This window comes from Pseudorca crassidens, chromosome 9 (assembly GCF_039906515.1).
Source record: "Pseudorca crassidens isolate mPseCra1 chromosome 9, mPseCra1.hap1, whole genome shotgun sequence".
NCBI classification, from domain to species: domain Eukaryota; kingdom Metazoa; phylum Chordata; class Mammalia; order Artiodactyla; family Delphinidae; genus Pseudorca; species Pseudorca crassidens.
In genome coordinates this window covers 27413990-27434281 of record NC_090304.1, presented here as the reverse complement: position 1 = coordinate 27434281, position 20292 = coordinate 27413990, and the positions used below count along the sequence as shown (strand labels likewise).

Here is a 20292-nt window from a genome sequence, read left to right as displayed (position 1 = left end):
TTGTTTTATTTTGGCAATGGTACACGTATACAATGCAAACTGAATTTTTGGTTAATTCATTCACCCTTAACACAACATTTAAACTGCTGCTGGTAAGGAAAATGCAATACACTGGGGTAGCTCCCTAGGTTAGGCTATGTCTACAGAATGCAAACAGAGTTTAAAAGTTCAGCAAGTCAGCTGCTGGCTCTATACACAGAATACCAAGCAATTGGTTTGACTGATTATTTTCCTCTATAAAATTTCCTTGATTTATTGAAATGACTAACTTGCTCTGTTCATTTGACCTTATAGAAATATGGTCTATAACATGGAGTTTGTTTGACCAACAATGACGCTTACTGTATATATAATAGCTAGTGTGACTGTGAATAAATTATTCAGTTGCTTCATCAATCTTAATTTAATGAATTATTGATACTGTTTATATTTATTATGTTATATTATTTATTATAAGATAATGTATGTAAAAATAACTAATACTGCATCAGTATCTAACATACAGTAGCTTTCTAGCATATAATGGTTACTTCGTATTAGTTTTCTTTTCTAAGCTTGCCAAGCAAATGTGGCCTAGAGAAGAAGTTCTTACCCTATGTCCAAATTGGATTTCAAGGGAGTCTACAAACTCCCTAAAATTTTATACAAAAAGTGCTGTGTACACATGTGCATTTTGGGGGGAAAGAATATCCATAATTTTCACGAGACTCTCAACGAGGTCTGCATCTCTGAAAAGGTTAAGAATTAATTACTGATTTAGAGCCTTTGTGTAGAGAGTTGGTTTTCCCAGGTCCAAGAGAGAAAAGCATTTTTTTAAATTTGTGAATCCTAGAATTGATATATTATTGTACTCTTCAGATTAACCATATTAATTTCTATCAGATAGGTTATCATTTAACTAGTAGGAAAGGAAAGTTATAATCTTTTAGAAGAAATATTGTTGAAAATTGGGAAGTTTTATCCTTCCCAAATTTCAAATAAGAACTCTTTTATCATAACTATAACATCATACCTAAAATTAATAATACCCTAATATAATCAAATATTCAGTCAGTATTCAAATTTCTACAATTCTCTCACTCCCTTACAATTTATTTGAAAGAGAATCACAATAAGGCCAATACCTTATAATTAGTTTAAATACCTCTAAGTCTCTCTGAATCTTCACATTCCTTATTTCTTTTTCTTTTTTCTTTTGTTGTAATTATTCATTGTACATTTTCTCCAGTTAGATTTGGGGGGGCAAGACCCCATCATAAATGGTACAGTGTATCTCTATCAAGGAGCAACTCTTTTGTCTCTTTTTGTTATGTTAGTAGCTACTGATGATCGTTGCCTAGATCCATTAATTTATGAAAGTTCATAGTATAATGATATTCTGATTTCCTCATACTTTACTCATGTATTAGCTGGGGTATTTCTACGAAGTGAAGTTTCTTCTTGTCAACTGTCTTGTTATCTTGAGGTACGGTTCATAAAGGAAGGGAAAAATAAATGCTTGATTTTTTATTTACTGGTTTTCAAAGTAACAAATTTGCTCCTTAGCATCATCTAATTGTGACAAATTGAGTTGTTGTTGTTGTTGCTGTTGTTTAATATCTCTATGAACATACGGATTTAAACATATCTAATGTATGTCAATCCACTGCATTCAATAGTCATATTGATGCTTAAATTGTCTCATCTTTGGAGCCTTTTCAAGTTGACTCGATTCTTTTTAAGATGACTTCAGCAGTCTTTGGCAGCGTATTGTCTAACAGGTATGAGATCACAGACAAAGGAGAAAAAGTCGGTGGGGAGAGCATAGTTGAAACCAGAGACAGGCAGAATGGTACGGTACATTTGACATCTCTTATTCAGTAGAGCCAGGGAATGACGAGTGAAGAAGCAGCAGTGGTTTAGAGATGACTGAGGGGAACAGTAAAGAGGGTCTTGGGCAGTCTTGTAATGTGCATACATTATGAGATTTCAGTTTTCTGTAGGCCAACGGTTATCAACAATAGCAAGGTGCCTTGATCCACTGACCCACAAATATCTCGGGTATCTGTAAAGTATGGTGCAAATAATTCCTTACTAATAAAAATTAAAGGACCAAACTTGAGAAATTATTTCTTTTAAAATTAGAGTATATCATACTTAGCCCTATGCTTGGTATAATGTAATATAAAGCAACTTACAATCATTGGCATTTTAATATGCTTTCTGGAGTGGAGTGACATCGAGTGTGGCCAGCACACCTGTGGGAGTGACGTATGTGTGATTATCCTGCTTCATGCCTGTTCTGGTGAGCTGATGATGAGCCAGAGATGGTGATGGTGATAGGGAGCCATCAGACAATATAAGAAGAGGGTAATATCAATATTCCTTCATTCTTTCCTAACCAGAATCACAGAGTCTAAGCGATTTCACTCACAAGTCAGTGTTTAATTTGTGTGAACTTAAGGTTTTCTGGAAAGAAGTTTCTTGCTTTATTAGACTTATCCATTCCCCCACCCCTTTTTTTTGTCCTCAGAAGGAAGGAACCACTTACTGGTTGATCAATGTGTTTTTCTTTAATCACAGAGGATGTACAAATACCAGCATAATTTGCTGCTGTGACTTCCTTATCCAGTGTAGTGCTATGAAAGGCCATAAAAGCTTTCATATTTGTCATGTAATTCCACTTTTGATTAGAAGTCCCATTGTTATGTGGTTTGTATTTCTGAAAAAAATGTGACAAAATATGGAGTCAAATAGGAGAGGTTATGATTTGTTTATAGCAGTCCTAGTTTTCATTGCATAAAGTCAGAAAGTACAGATAATTACTCAAAACTCTACTATGTAGTGATAACTACTATTGATATTTGATGATTATACATATATATATGAATTCTTGGATTTACAAAAATGTAATCACAAAATGCACACAATTTGGTAATGGCGTTAGTTTTGCTTGTTTTTTTTTTTTAAAGGATATATACTATTTGATCTTAGGTTATTTTAATTTACCAATATCCAATAGTTAAACATGTAGATTGTTTCTCAGGTTTTCCTTAGTATAAGCAAAAGGGCAATCAACAATCATAAAATAAATGTTTGTGTAAATCCATAACTCCTTGAGAACAAACTCAAGTAGAATTGCTAATAAAGGAACAGGATCGCCCTCCCATCAGGAAACTTGCACAAGCCTCTTAGATAGCCTCATCCACCAGAGGGCAGACAGCAGGAGCAAGAAGAGCTACAATCCTGCAGCCTGTGGAATGAAAACCACATTCACAGAAAGATAGATAAGATGAAAAGGCAGAGGGCTATGTACCAGATGAAGGAACAAGATAAAACCCCAGAAAAACAACTAAATGAACTGGAGATAGGCAACCTTCCAGAGAAAGAACTCAGAATAATGATAGTGAAGATGATTCAGGACCTCGGAAAAACAATGGAGGCAAAGATCAAGAAAATGCAAGAAATGTTTAACAAAGACCTAGAAGAATTAAAGAACAAACAAACAGAGATGAACAATACAATAACTGAAATGAAAACTATACTAGAAGGGATCAAAAGCAGAATAACTGAGGCAGAAGAACGGATAAGTGACCTGGAAGACAGAATGGTGGAATTCACTGCTGTGGAACAGAATAAAGAAAAAAGAATGAAAAGAAATGAAGACAGCCTAAGAGACCTCTGGGACAACATTAAACACAACAACATTCGCATTATAGGGGTCCCAGAAGGAGAAGAGAGAGAGAAAGGACCCGAGAAAATACCTGAAGAGATTATAGTTGAAAACTTCCCTAACATGGGAAAGGAAATAGCCACCCAGTCCAGGAAGCACAGAGAGTCCCATACAGGATAAACCCAAAGAGAAACATGCCGAGATACATGGTAATCAAACTGGCAAAAATTAAAGACAAAGAAAAATGATTGAAAGCAGCAAGGGAAAAATGACAAATAACATACAAGGGAACTCCCATAAGGTTAACAGCTGATTTCTCAGCAGAAACTTTACAAGCCAGTAGGGAGTGGCATGATATACTTAAAGTGATGAAAGGGAAGAACGTACAACCAAGATTACTCTACCTGGCAATTATCTCATTCAGATTCGATGGAGAAATTAAAAGCTTTACAGACAAGCAAAAGCTAGAGAATTCAGCACCACCAAACCAGCCCTACAACAAATGCTAAAGGAACTTCTCTAAGTGGGAAACACAAGAGAAGAAAAGGACCTACAAAAATAAACCCAAAACAATTAAGAAAATGGTCATAGGAACATACATATCAATAGTTACCTTATACGTGAATGTATTAAATGCTCCAACCAAAAGACACAGGCTTGCTGTATGGATACAAAAACAAGACCCATCTATATGCTGTCTACAAGAGACCCACTTCAGACCTAGGGACACATACAGACTAAAAGTGAGGGGATGGAAAAAGATATTCCATGCAAACGGAAATCAAAAGAAAGCTGGAGTAGCAATACTCAAATCAGATAAAATAGACTTTAAAATAAAGAGTGTTACAAGAGACAAGGAAGGACACTACATAATGATCAAGGTATCAATCCAAGAAGATACAACAATTTTAAAAATATATGCACCCAACATAGGAGCACCTCAATACATAAGGCAACTGCTAACAGCTGTAAAAGAGGAAATCGACAGTAACACAATAATATTGGGGGACTTTAACACCTCACTTACACCACTGGACAGATCATCCAAAATGAAAATAAATAAGGAAACAGAAGCTTTAAATGACACAATAGACCAGATAGATTTAATTGATATTTATAGGACATTCCACCCCAAAACAGCAGATTACACTTTCTTCTCAAGTGCGCACGGAACATTCTCCAGGAAAGATCACATCTTGGGTCACAAATCAAGCCACAGTAAATTTAAGAAAATTGAAATCCTATCAAGCATCTTTTCTGACCACAACGCTATGAGATTAGAAATGAATTACAGGGGAAAAAAATGTAAAAAACACAAACACATGGAGGCTAAACACTACATTACTAAATAACGAAGAGATCACTGAAGAAATCAAAGAGGAAATCAAAAAATACCTAGAGAAAAATGACAATGAAAACATGATGATCCAAAACCTATGGGATGCAGCAAAAGCAGTTCTAAGAGGGAAGTTTATAGCTATACAAGCCTACCTCAAGAAACAAGAAAAATCTCAAATAAACAATCTAATATTACACCTAAAGGAGCTAGAGAAAGAAGAACAAACAAAACCCAAAGTTAGCACAAGGAAAGAAATCATAAAGACAGAGCAGAAATAAATGAAATAGAAACAAAGAAAACAATAGCAATGATCAATAACACTAAAAGCTGGTTCTTTGAGAAGATAAACAAAATTGAGGAACCATTAGCCAGACTCATCAAGGAAAAGAGGGAGAGGACTCAAATCAATAAAATTAGAAATGAAAAAGAAGTTACAACAGACACCGCAGAAATACAAAGCATCCTAAGAGACTACTACAAGCAACTCTTTGCCAATAAATGGACAACCTGGAAGAAATGGACAAATTCTTAGAAAGATATAAGCTTCTAAGACTGAATGAGGAAGAAATAGAAAATATGAACAGACCAATCACAAGTAATGAAATTGAAACTGTGATTAAAAATCTTCCAACAAACAAAAGCCTAGGACCAGATGGCTTCACAGATGAATTCTATCAAACATTTAGAGAAGAGCTAACACCTATCCTTCTCAAACTCTTCCCAAAAATTGCAGAGGAAGGAACACTCCCAAACACATTCTATGAGGCCACCATCACCCTGATACCAAAACCAGACAAAGATGTCACAAAAACAGAAAACCACAGACCAGTATCACTGATGAATATAGATGCAAAAATCCTCAACAAAATACTAGCAAACAGAATCCAACAGCACATTAAAAGGATCATACACCATGATCAAGTGGGATTTATCCCAGGGATGCAAGTATTCTTCAATATATACAAATCAATCAATGTGATAAACCATATTAACGAATTGAAGAATAAAAACCATATGATCATCTCAATAGATGCAGAAAAAGCTTTTGACAAAATTCAACACCCATTTATGAAAAAAACTCTCCAGTAAGTGGGCATAGAGGGAAACTACATCAACATAATAAAGGCCATATATGACAAAGCCACAGCAAACATCATTCTCAATGATGAAAAACTGAAAGCATTTCCTCTAAGATCAGGAACAAGACAAGGATGTCCACTCACACTACTATTATTCAACACGGTTTTGGAAGTCCTAGCCACGGCAATCAGATAAGAAAAAGAAATAAAAGGAATACAGGACTTCCCTGGTGGCACGTGGTTAAGAACCTGCCTGCAAATGCAGAGGACCCGGGTTCGAGCCCTGGTCCGGGAAGATCCCACATGCCACGGAGCAACTAGGCCTGTGTGCCACAACTACTGAAGCCCGTGAGCCATACCTACTGAAGTCCGCACGCCTAGAGCCTGTGCTCTGCAACAAGAGAAGCCACTGCAATGAGAAGCCCGCGCACCGCAATCAAGAGTACCCCACACTTGCCGCAACTAGAGAAAACCCGTGTGCAGCAACAAAGACCCAACACAGTGAAAACTAACTAAATAAATAAATTTATAAAAGGAATATTAATTGGAAAAGAAGAAGTAAAACTGTCATTCTTTGCAGATGACATGATACTATACATAGAGAATCCTAAAGATGCCACCAGAAAACTACTAGAGCTAATCAATGATCTTGATAAAGTTGCAGGATACAAAATTAATGCACAGGAATCTCTTTCATTCCTATACACTAATGATGAAAAATCTGAAAGAGAGATTAAGCAAACACTCCCATTTACCACTGCAACAAAAAGAATAAAATACCTAGGAATAAACCTACCTAGGAAGACAAAGGACCTGTATGCAGAAAACTATAAGACACTGATGAAAGAAATTAAAGATGATACCAACAGATGGAGAGATATACCATGCTCTTGGATTGGAAGAATCAATATTGTGAAAATGACTATACTACCCAAAGCAATCTACAGATTCAATGCAATCCCTGTCAAATTACCGATGGCATTTTTTACAGAACTAGAACAAAAATCTTAAAATTTGTATGGAGACACAAAAGACACAGAATAGCCAAAGCAGTTTTGAGGGAAAAAAACAGAGCTGGAGGAATCAGACTCCCTGACTTCAGACTATACTACAAAGCTACAGTAATCAAGACAATAAGGTACTGGCACAAAAACAGAAATATAGATCAATGGAACAAGATAGCAAGCACAGAGATAATCCCACGCACCTATGGTCAACTAATCTATGACAAAGGAGGCAAGGATAACAATGGAGAAAAGACAGTCTCTTCAATAAGTGTTGCTGGGAAAACTGGACAGCTACATGTAAAAGAATGAAATTAGAACACTCCCTAACACCAAACACAAAAATAAACTCAAAATGGATTAAAGACCTAAATGTAAGACCGGACACTATAAAACTCTTAGAGGAAAATCTAGGAAGAACACTTTTTGAGACAAATCACAGCAAGATCTTTTTTGACCCACCTCCTAGAGTAATGGAAATAAAAACAAAAATAAACAAATGGACCTAATGAAACTTAAAAGCTTTTGCACAGCAAAGGAAACCAAAAACAAGACGAAAAGACAACCCTCACATTGGGAGAAAAAAACAACCCAGTCCAAAAATGGGCAGAAGACCTAAATAGACATTTCTCCAAAGAAGACACACAGATGGCCAAGAAGCATATGAAAAGCTGCTCAACATCCCTAATTATTAGAGAAATGCAAATCAAAACTACAATGAGGCATCACCTCACACCAGTTAGAATGGGCATCATGAGAAAATCTACAAACAAAAAATGCTGGAGAGGGTGTGGAGAAAAGGGAACCCTCTTGCACTGTTGGTGGGAATGTAAATTGATACAGCCACTATGGAGAACAGTATGGAGGTTCCTTAAAAAACTAACAATAGAATTACCATATGATCCAGCAATCCCACTACTGGGCATATACCCAGAGAAAACCGTAATTCAAAAAGACACATGCACCCCAATGTTCATTGCAGCACTATTTACAACAGCCAGGTCATGGAAGCAACCTAAATGCCCATCGACAGACCAATGGATAAAGCTGATGTGGTACATATATACAATGGAATATTACTCAGCCATAAAAAGGAACAAAGTTGGGTCATTTGTTGAGACGTGGATGGATCTAGCGACTGTCATACAGAGTGAAGTAAGTCAGAAAGAGAAAAACAAATATCGTATATTAATGCATATATGTGGAACCTAGAAAAATGGTACAGATGAACCAGTTTGCAGGGCAGAAATAGAGACACAGATGTAGAGAACAAATGTATGGACACCAAGGGGGGAAAGCAGTGTGAGGGTGGTGGTGGTGGTGTGATGAATTGGGCAATTTGGGTTGACATGTGTACACTGATGTGGATAAAATTGATGACTAATAAGGACCTGCTGTATAAAAAAATAAATAAAGTAAAATTCAAAAAAAACTGGAACAGGATCATTAAAAAAATTGTGATGTATAATATAAAGCTTTATCATATCAAATGCTTTCTAGAAAGGTTATTCTAGTTTACCATTCTACCAATATTATACGAAATTGCCTCTTTTCCTCACATTCTTGCCAAAGCATCATCAATTTAATGAATGAAAAATAGTACCTTGTTGATATTTTAATTTACATTTCACTGGTTATCAAGAAGGTTTTTTTCAAAAATGTGAGTACACTCCATTTTATATATTAGAAACAGCATCTTTATTGTAATTATAAAACTTGGTTTGAGCATAAGTTAAAAAAATGAGTAGTTTCAATTTCAAGGAATTTAAACCACTAGATTAGTTCCAACTAAACATATCATGACACCTCAAGGAACTTTATAATGAATAACACCTACTTTACCAGGGAGAGATTGATAGTGAAGAGGAAAATAAATGATCTCAGGAATTGATTTAATAAGTCAAACAACAGAGCATCCCTCAGAGGTATGGAAAACAAAGATTATATTTCAAGGAACAGGGAGGGGGTTTAGTAACATTAACTTAACATGTCTCATTTTTATTATTTTACATGAACTTTAGTATATTCTCACAAACTGATTGCTTCAAGAAATAAAAACAAAACAACAAGCAAAGAAAAAATTCTTGAAAGGTAATAGAAATAACTTTGGGATCAAACTCATTTCTTATAAAATGGGAACCTTAGGGGAAAACATCCATATCTATAATTTTATGTAACAGATTAAGGTACAAAATTTGCATCTGCATAAGGTTTTATCTCACTGTGGTCCATGCCAAAGAGGCACCTGACAGGGAAAAATTTGATGTTATATATATTGTGTCTCCTAGAATAAAATTTTAGTCCATATTTATCATCAGGATAGAAGGCTTAATTAAGCTTTGGTATTTGTCCAGATTGCTATATCCCAATTTTGGATTCAGGACCTGCAAAACAAGTTGCCTCATTGTTATTAAAATATGGAACAAAACAAATGTTATTTGGAGACAGTATATTCTGTTCAACACAAAGATGGCAAATACTGTGGAGGATACAGAAAGTAAATGCAGAGCAGGGACACTCCTAAACTTTTTCTCCTCCTAACAAGGAAAAATATATACCCGTCTAGGAGTGTCTTTGGTAAGTAAGGATAACAGACAAAAGTGGGAAAGAAAAAACCAACCCCATAGGTCTTTACCCAAAATTCAAATGAAGCCAGCCTTCTCTGGAGTCTCCAAAAATTGTTTGGCTGCTATAAGCATTTGCAAAAGTATGTTGAAACTATATTTCAAATGAGTCTCAGCAGAATTAGCATTGAAGAGCTCACACCCTCCAGAAAGACTCCTCTGACCACGGTCTTTACCACCCGTTGCCAAGTGAGAGGGGACTTGGTTATGTCTCCAAATCACTGAAGTTAAAATGCACGCATCTAACAGCCATTCACCTGACTGCACCCACCACTGAGACGCTATGAATGCTATTGGGATAATTTCTCACTCTTGCCATTGGATTTGATTTAAGTAACTAGCATAGCTCCTGACATGCAGCAAGCCCACAATCACCATCTGTTGGATTAAACTAAATTCAGAGCTACAGGAACATGTTCAATTTGAAATCTAGGCAGACTATTGTAAATATTTTAACAATGGCATTCAAGATAGGTTTCTATGACAGCCATTTCCTTTCTCCACAACAAGGAAGCGTGGAGCTTTCCTTAAATTTAACTAAATAGAGGGCTATAATTACTCTTTAGCCTCTACATATCTTACCTGAGCAATAACCGGATAGCCACAGACTTCATCTCCAGCCTTGGTCATAGACACTGCCAGCACCAGGTCTGGGTTACTCACCAGGTGAAAGGTCCTTGGGAAAACAGGATTAGGCCCATTACAAAGCAGCATGACCAACTTAGAGCTCCCTCTGTGCCCCATATCTGTGTGTTGCCTCTTGTCTCCATACATACTCTGTGCTAATGGATGTGAAATCCTTTGGGCATTTCTCCCAACCATAAGCACAATGTTGAGGTTCCTCAGTGCAGAGTGCTGGAAGAACACTGAAGGAGAAAGGGGCGCTCCTGTTCTTTCTGGCTGCTGTCTGGGGTCAGTGTTTGGGAGTGAGGGTGTCCAGGGATGCTCTGTCCCAGCCACGTGCCCAGAATGCACGTGGTCCTTTAATACCCTCACAGCCCAGGCCTGGCCTGGTGATCAACTGCTTATGGCCCTCCCAACATGGACACCACGTGCTCCAGACCTTCTGCTGTACCAGCAGCCCCATACCTTTGCATCTCCACGTGCCCAGCAATAGCTGCACACCCACGTACGTTCCAGAGGGTTACTTCCTGCTTGCCCAGCAACCACAGAACAGATCTGGCCATGCAAACCAACACATTTCCCTGCCATCCAGTGGACAGCACCCATACTTCTTCCAATGAGCTCTGAACTCCAGCCTTAGGGAAGGGACCCAATCCCAAGTTTGTCCTCAACCCCCTCAGCCCTAGAGTACCGTATAGAGGTTTTTATTAAAAAAATCTGATAGTTACTCGTTTAGCATAGCTTAATAATTCTTTATGTTAAACATCCCTTGTTTAAATGACTGCCTGTTTTCTGTCTCCAGATTGTACCCAGACACTCTCCTCACCCGTTTTGCTGTTGTGAGAGGCAGTGTGGCAGAGTGATTAGGGGCATGGATGCTGGAGCCACAATGCCTGAGTTTAAATCTTGAGTATATCTCAAGACCTGCTTAACAACTCTCAGCCTCAGCTTCCTCATCTGTAAAATAGGATAATGGTGCATACCGCACAGGACTTTCAGCCTGAGAATATAATGAGCTAATGCATAAAAAATGTGTGGAGTACTGTCTGGCTCATGGCACTTAGTATGAGCTATTATTATCGATTGTTGTGATTTTTTTTATAGCTTTCCCTCAAATTCTTCTTTTCTAAATGAGTATTCCCTAAAAGTCCAAGATATATATTGAATATTTTTAAGTTATCTTATATTGGAACTAAAATAATATATTAATATTGGAACTAAATTATCTATATCTATATAGATAACTATCTATATATCTATATCTAGATCTATATCTATATAGATATATCTATATCTATAAAAATAATATATTAATATTGGAACTAAATTATCTATATCTCTATAGATAACTATTTATATCTATATAGATATATCTATATCTATATAGATATCTATATAGATATATCTATATCTATAAAAATAATATATTAATATTGGAACTAAATTATCTATATCTATATAGATAACTATCTATATAGATATAGATATATCTATATATATAGATATATCTATATCTATAAGATAACTAAGTTATCTTATATTGGAACTAAAATAATATATTAATATTGGAACTAAATTATCTTATATTGGAACTAAAATAATATAATAATATTGGAACTAAAATAATAATTTTTGACTGAAAAAAAAAGAAAGCAAAGTACAGAGCTAAAACCCTCAAGTTCTTTCCCGTACATCACTTAAAAGCAAGAATAGACCAAACATTCAAGGATATTGTCTGCATAGAAAAAGCCAGTTCTTTATGTCTGTCAACATAGTTACATTACAGACCAGCAGTGGCATTCCTGCTGTGGAAAATATAACTAGTCCTGAATATAAAATTTAATGATGTGGGAGTGGAGGAAAGGGGAGAAAGCGGGGGTGGGGGAGATCTGTGATAAGAGTAATGTATTTTTCCTTTCAAGACAAAAAATTCTAGATATCTAATTTAAATCTCTGAACATAAAACAAAATATCCTCATTGTAAAGCATTTACAAAATACTAGAAAATATAGTAAAAATTAAAACAGAATTTGAAACATCGTTTATATTCCTAAGACAATCACTATTAATCTTACAATGTGTTTCTTCCTTCTAGTGTTAGTTAACGAAGTGTCAGTTTAAATCCAAAGTGGGTATTCAATTTTATCAAATACCTTTTTAGCATTTATCAAGTCTGTGCACAGCACGAGAGCTGGTATTCAATATTGTTCATCTCCGTAGCCTCAGCATGTGGCATAGTTTGCATCTTGCATTTTTACTGGCACTCAGTAGTAGTCAGATGAATGAATGATTGTATATTTCCTGCAACAACTTACTGAGGTGCCTAGATTAGTTGCCTAGCTTTCTCTGTTTTTGCTGCCTAGAATAGATGTAGCAACTTCTCCCATGCTTCAGTGTCATGCTCAGCCATGATAGTGTTGACTTTTCTTTTCCTTTTTGGACTGTCAATTGTCACTTGCCTATCACAGGAGTGCTTACATTCTTCACGAAGCCTGAGCTTTTAGACTTCTACATAAAGCCCACTACGTGCCAAACGGCAGTGTGAGAACGGACTCTGCATCCCAGAAATATCCCAGCACGACAGCACAGCCTCTTCTACTAACCCACAGTGTGAGTGCATACAAGTCACTTCATCTTCTTGAGCCTCAGTTTACCTAGCTTTAGAATCAGGTGACCAAGACTAGAAAAATTTCAAAATCTCTTTCAGCTCTGAATTCCATGACACTGTATTTTCCCTTTTATAATTTTGAAACTTGTTGAAGGGGATTTTTTTCCCTGAGCATTTTTTTCATATTTCCCTTTTGAGACCAAATGATTAATTCAGATTGTGCCAGGGTTGAAAATAGGAGAAAGATACCAGTTTATCTCAAAAGTTGACGTGGACCATTTTTCTGTGTGGCTAGAAACCAAGTAAGTGTGTCTTTGGTAAGCTCCTACTGCCCGCCAGTGCCCCCTTGCTCTTATACTGCTTGCTTATACTACACTCCTAGACCATGTGCTCTCCCAGCTAGGTCTTGTTCTCATAGTCAAACTTTCCCTTATGAGGTTTTGCTTATAATTGCTTAAGATATCAGATTTTCTAGTTATTCTCTATTTTAAATAGAAGGCCAAAATGAAAAAGTAATTCAAGACCCAAAGGACTGAATGAAAGGACTAATGGTAGAAAATTCTAGGCACAGTGATAGCACTTGGCACCTCCCGTCATGCTGGCAGTGAGCTACTGGGCTTCTGCTCTATTGACACAAATTCTGATTGGGAAGTTGCCTCAATAAATGCTAATTTACTGCCTGGGAAAAATATGGAAGATCAAAAGACTATGGTTCACATAAATGGAATTTTCTACAGGTTTCTGCTACGTAGTGTAACCCAAGGTTCTCCAGGCCTCACCAGCTTATCAGAACAAATGGGTTTCAACACCCAATTACACGAAAAAGAAAAATGTCAAGGGAAAATGTAGAAGAAAGCTTAGAATTACTGTCACTATACAGACATTTCTGCCATGGGACATAAGTTCCTCTGAATAATGCCCACATCTAATCATCAAGACTTCTGCAAAAGCTCTCCTGCCCAAGTGTCTGTGGGAGTCCCTAAACGGTGACCCATGTGTTCAGGAGCGAACCCTGTCCCACTGCCCCTCCCCCTCACGGCTCCACCTCTTCTCTCTGGACCCTACAGTTTCCAGCCAGCGATCAGTCAATACCACCATCTCCCTCCAACTGTCCCTCTCTTCTATGGCTTGACATGGGAAGGCCTCAATACGACAACATTGCAGAGCGTTCTGGAAAGTGGAAGGAAATCGGAAGAGACCATCCTCTTTGGCGTTACATGTGGTTAGATTTTCCAAAGCAGTAAGGGAGTGCCTAGAGTTTTAGGCGAGCTTCCCTTTGTTTTTACTTAAACAGCCTTCCTGTCCTCCTGATTTCCCCACAGCACTTAGGGTGAAAACCAAAAGCAGTACAGACACTGAGCGGGACTCAGAACTTGCTCTCTCTTCTGATGACCAAGTGTTCCTGAGTTAAACTTATCAAGTGTGGCTGTCTAGTGCCTGGGGTCACTCCTCTCATTCCCCACGCGTGTCCACCCTATAGCCCTTCAGCCATACTCGAATTCCAACTTAGGCTCAAGCGGGACCTCTACTATAATACAGAAAGCCAAGGCAGTAAGATGTAGCTCTAAATTCCAGAAATGTAGAGATGGGGTAGCACTAGCTTCGTGGGCAGGAATTTTTATGTTTTGTTCTTTGCTAAAGCACCGGCACCTAAAACACTGCCCTTGATAATCTTCTGCAGCTAAATGAATGGATTCTGGTTACACAAAGCAAACCGTTCGCAGGGCCAAAAGCCTGCTTCTTAGCTCCCCTGTCGCAAAGTCAGCTTAGCTAGGATAAATGGGGCAAAAGAACACGTTCACCAGGTCTGTCTACAGGTTGGCTTTTCAGCTGTCTCTGAAACAAGGCTGCATGTGTTCCTTGCTGGCAGCTCTAAGTCTCAGACAGTGAGCAGAGGAAGGCTAGCTCCTTTCCTGTCCATGCTGGGCCCTCTGCTGCCGCCTGCTGAAGATTATACAGTCTCTCTCAAAACAGCGATCCCCTAAGCCTTTTGCATCACACATCTTCACAGCTCTTTCCCAGAAAAAGAAAAAAAAAAGTATTACACAGATACACAAACACATTTTCTATAGTATTTCAAGAGACTGAAGAGGGCCCTGGAGCCCCACCATATAACACTAATGGTAGACTTTGAAGCAAACCATCTAAAAACCAAGGAGTTGTCATCTCTCTTGTTAAAGAAATTTCAAGCATGCACAAAACCAGAGAGAAATGTATAAGAAACCGCCACAGACACAACAGTTATCAACATTCTGCCATGCCTGTTTCATCCCCTCCCCCTGTCCCCATTAAAAAAATTTTTGCTTTGCTAGAATATTTTAAAACAAAGCTGAGATCTCTCTTAATTTTCTCTGTAAATACTACAATATACATCCAAGTGATCAGGACTTTTTTTAAACATAGCCATTAAACCATTATGACACCCAACAAAATTAACAAGACTTCCTTCATGTCATCTGGTACCCAGACTATTTTAAATTTCTTCTGATTGTCTCAGAATTAACCTTTTGACAGTGGTGGGCTTCAAGCTAGATCCAAACAAGGGCCAGCCATTGCACTGGGTTGATTTATCTGATTAGGGTAAGAATTCAATTCGATTTCACTGTGTGAGTGGAAGCCACATCAGTTGGTTATATGATGGAAGTAGGGGAGAGAGGGAAGGCATGCATGTGGGGCGGCGCAGAAGACTGTGTTAATGAAAAGTACTGCAAATTTTTTAAAATGGGACTTTTTAGAATTCTTACTTGATTTTATGATGTTTTCAAATCACACAAATAAGTTAGATGAGAGTCTAGCTCTCTCTTAACCTCAATGGCCCATTAAAACTATGAACCTGGGGCTTCCCTGGTGGCGCAGTGGTTGAGGATCTGCCTGCTAATGCAGGGGACACGGGTTCGAGCCCTGGTCTGGGAGGATCCCACATGCTGCGGAGCAACTAGGCCCGTGAGCCACTACTGAGCCTGCGCGTCTGGAGCCTGTGCTCCGCAACAAGAGAGGCCGCGATAGTGAGAGGCCCGCGCACCGCGATGAAGAGTGGCCCCCGCTTGCCACAACTAGAGAAAGCCCTCGCACAGAAACGGAGACCCAACACAGAAAAAATAAATTAATTAATTAATAAACTCCTACCCCCAACATCTTCTTTAAAAAAAAAAACCCAAAAAACCCAACTATGAACCTAGTAGGCTAGAGTTCACGTTTCTTACCTGAAGCTGTAGCGGATGAGTTGTGTGTAGACTACTGAGCACTTACGTTTGACTTCACAATCTTTCTCTTCCTTGAGTAGGTTAAAAATATTATTGGCCACATTAAACAGAAAATCCAAAGTCCTCAAATATACCCCTGCCTGGTCTGTGGGGACCATGCTGGATCTCTTAGGCTCCTATTCACCCTTTGATATATTGAGGCCCAAATATAATGGGTTTACCTGCTGTCTTCCTTGTACCTCCAGTGTTGATGACTATCATCTGCTTTTTTCTCCACCAAAACAACCTCCATGCCTGAACGCAGGCTGGGGCCTTGCACCCCCAAGACTAGCTGAGGAGAAGCATAGCTTATAATTTGCCCATCTCTGTATTCAAACTGCTGGTGGCACACCTTCTGCAGTTTACTCTGTTTTGGAGAATGGCTGAGATAAAGAAAATCCCATTAGTGGCAGAAAATGTCCTGTGCACTGATGTGCTGGAGATAGCAAGTTCTGTGGGCAAGAGACCCGCCATGAACCAAATTCACTTATGATGCGGAAGCATTACCATCAGGACAGCAGCAATGTTACCTGCTTTGCACTGTCAAGCTGATGTAAAAAGTAGAATTCTGAGTTTATTTTATATTAGAAATAAATATTTATCCAAGAGAACGTGAGAAATTCATCAGCAAAGAAAAAATCCACTTGAGATAATTTAAAGGGAAAAAGAGGTAGGAGTAGGAACAGGGCAATGAATCAGAACAGAGAGAAATAAAGGAGTTCTGTTCAAATCATGATCATTTCTATCCTCTATCTACAGAATCCCTGGCAAACAGAATCCAATTCTCCAAGTTTTTGAATCTTCCCTAACAACTCATAAAATATCATAAACCAAAATAATGATACACTAATAAGTTAATTCAAAGGAATCTCATACTTAAATATCTCTTAAGGCATTAAGCAGACTTATTAAACCTTATTAAAAATCACAATGCATTGGCAATTAATTTGTAAATGTCTATTAAGTCTCTACTATGTGCATGGACTAATGCTAAGTGTTGAAGTGCTAAAACTGTTTAATTCATGTAAACTGCTACAACATTAAGTAAATGTATAAAGATTATGGAATAATACCAAGTACTATAGATTCCTGTCATTTCATTGGACATTGACCAGAGAAAAAATAAAGTTAAAAAGGAAGAAATTGCATTTTACTAATTTCTTAAAGACATCAAGGCATTTTACATGCTTATTCATAAGTTCATTTACACATTCATTCAACTAACATACAGGCTCTGTCCTAAGTTCTCAGGAGGCAAAGACGGATGAGCTTCCCTTTTAATAGAAAAGACACCAGTGAACGAGAAATTACATTACACAGCTAAAGTGAGAAGGTACTTGCCACCAGTACTTGTAAATACTTCAGTCAAAAACACAAGAAACACAAAAATGTGTGTGTTGATGTAAAGAACAACTAACAGTAATGTAAATCTTCAGTAATATTTTTGCCCTAAAGTGAGTGAATCTAAGACCAGGTAGAAATCTCTAACAAGAATCCCTTGCAACTTTTTACCTGTATTTCTTCTCTGGTTCCACATTTTCAAAGAGCTCTTCTTCCATTTTCTTTGGAAGACTGTCATCTTCATCAAAGTTATGAGAAGTTTCCTGCCAGGCATACCTGAGAAGCGTGTGACAAGCCTTCATTCGGAGATGGGCTCTTGCATGTGAATCTCTATCAAGGTTCAGAAGGAAACAGAAGTCTAAGAAATCTGATTTATACTCACAGAATTTTCTCTGAGGTGTAGTCTGATAATATCCTGAATGATGCTGGTGGGTCTGGAAGTCATATTTCCATAATGGTGCCTAACACTGCAAATTCACATCCTACTAATACACAATTTAGATTTTTTAATATAAAGCTGCAAATGAATCCTCAATCACATAATAAGCAGCATTCATCTTTGTTATATTTACTCAGGAAGAAAATGGGGTCATGTATTATATTTCAAAACTAAGATTAAGACTACTCAGTAGTTTTGGAAATTCATAACAAACGTGTAATGAGACTCTTGCCTACTCCATAAATGTGTCATAATTCTGTCTGGAACAGACAGCCTAGATTACTAGGTTTCATAAAATTTACTCATTAGACAATGTTAAGGAATCTTAATAACTTTTCCTCTCAATAGAAAAATCTAGAGAGACTCAAATAGCACCAGCACAAACGTGCCAGGTTTTGATAGAGAATAATACACAAAAACACTTAGAGTAAACAGTCATAGTTTGAATAACTGAGTCGGCCTTGTGGCCTCTTATTAAGATGAAATCGTGAATGGAAACATAACCACCATGCAGATCTGAATATATCAAATCCCCAGGCACTGTTTACGGTACACTTGCTTCCGTGGGATCATGACACAACTGAGGACTGCTCTGCTGAAGGCAGGATAAATACACAGGCAAGCATACTTCAGCACTCTAAATGTGCATATGTGTAAAGAAAGTTCTCTGGGGGAGGCTGTGGTCACCAAGGTGCTTGCGGTAATTTGATGTAACTGCAAGCAATATCGAATTACCCAAATCTCCAGGGACAATTCCTGCGTTAGCAGAGCAGACCATACACTTTTCAAATGTAACAAAAGTATTACATGTGGATATGAAATTGGTGGGTAACAACAACAGCCTTATTCAGAGCTGCAGCACAAGCAGCTTCTGAAGACAAAAAGCTCATTAACAGTTAAAGAAACAGCAGTGCCATCTTGTGTTGAAAATAAAAAGCACAGCTTTCCTACCAACTCAATTTCTTTCAGGGAAACAGACAAAAAAAAAAAGTCATTCTTAGATATAACAAGATTCTTCCTCCAAATCCAGATGGGATTTTCTAACTTGGGATATCCATATACTCCTCGGCTCCCAAGCAAATGAAGGACAGTCAAGTTAGTTTTAGAACAGCCATTTAAAAATACATCTTGCTTTATTGATTCATGTCCATTCATTCATTCATATAACTAGTCATTATTTAATCATTCATTCCTTTAACTAATATTTCTTAAACATCTACTATATTGTAGGCACAGAGTTCTAAGTATTGGGGATAATAGTGGTGAACAAAACAGTTAAGTTCTCAGGATTCACGGAGCTTACATTCTAGTGGGAAGAAGAGAGACAGTAGATAAGTAAATGAATAAACAAACAATGGATATCACAAGTGGAATAAAACAGGAAATTGTGATGGAAACTGGGTGAGGTGGGGTAGGGTCTACTTTACCAATGGAGTTATAGAAGGATAGAGGTATTCTGAATTATTATTTCAACATTAAAATGGGCCGCTTTGTGATATAGTGATCTCCCTGTTCCTAGGAGTATTCAAGGAGAGGCTGGATCAAACGAGCTTGCCTAGAATGTGCAGGAGATTCCTGCATTATGTTTTTTTTTTAATTGAGGTATAACTGACATATAACACTATATTAGCTTTGGGTATATAGCATAATGATTTGATATTTGTATATATTGCAAAATGATCCCCACAATATGTCTGGTTAACATCTATCCCTGCAGATAGTTCCAAAAATTGTTTTCTTGTAATGAAGACTTTTAAGATCTGCTCTCTTAGCAACTTTCAAATATGAAGTGCAGTATTATTAAGTCACCATGCTCCTGCATTATGTTTTGAGTGGACTCACAAGACTTTTAGCTCAAAGATTTCAGGCCTTGATGAAATCTATGAATCAGAACAAGAATCTTTGCTCTCAAAGATGCTCTTTCTTTTTTTTTTTACTTTCTATTTATTTTTTTTCCAAGTGCAGTATAATAACTCAGAGGCTAGATACATTCTTTAGAAGAAGAACAAAAGGGAATGTTAGAAAAGTTTGTGGCCAATTCTCTAACAATTGAGGAAGATACAATATAGGTCAAATCACTCTTTCTGAAAAAGGCTTTCTGGTGCCTTTGTTAGTGTCAGGATGTAGGACCAGATGAACTACCCATCAAAATGAAGAAGTTTGATTCCTAACATAAAAGTTAATATTCTTGTAATTAAGGATAGAAACAGTTGTTTAAAACAGCTTGTATACTAATGATTAATGAAAATTAATTTGTATACAAATTAATTTTCAGTTATTGCAATGGTAATTGACTTGCTATTTTTGGTTTTATAATTTGGAAACTAATTCAATGATTCC

General features: G+C 37.3%; 1 protein-coding gene across 1 annotated transcript in view; it reads right to left on the bottom strand.

Annotated features, from left to right (window-relative positions):
* Positions 1-20292, bottom strand: part of DCDC1 (doublecortin domain containing 1) — a 456279-nt gene that overhangs the window by 35204 nt on the left and 400783 nt on the right. Inside the window, exons 26-29 of the mRNA XM_067749533.1 lie at positions 17685-17843; positions 16355-16555; positions 10281-10374; positions 2531-2701 (exon numbers count right to left, since the gene is read on the bottom strand). Of these exons, the coding sequence (XP_067605634.1) occupies positions 2531-2701; positions 10281-10374; positions 16355-16555; positions 17685-17843 (625 nt within the window). The remainder of the gene's footprint in view (positions 1-2530; positions 2702-10280; positions 10375-16354; positions 16556-17684; positions 17844-20292) is intronic.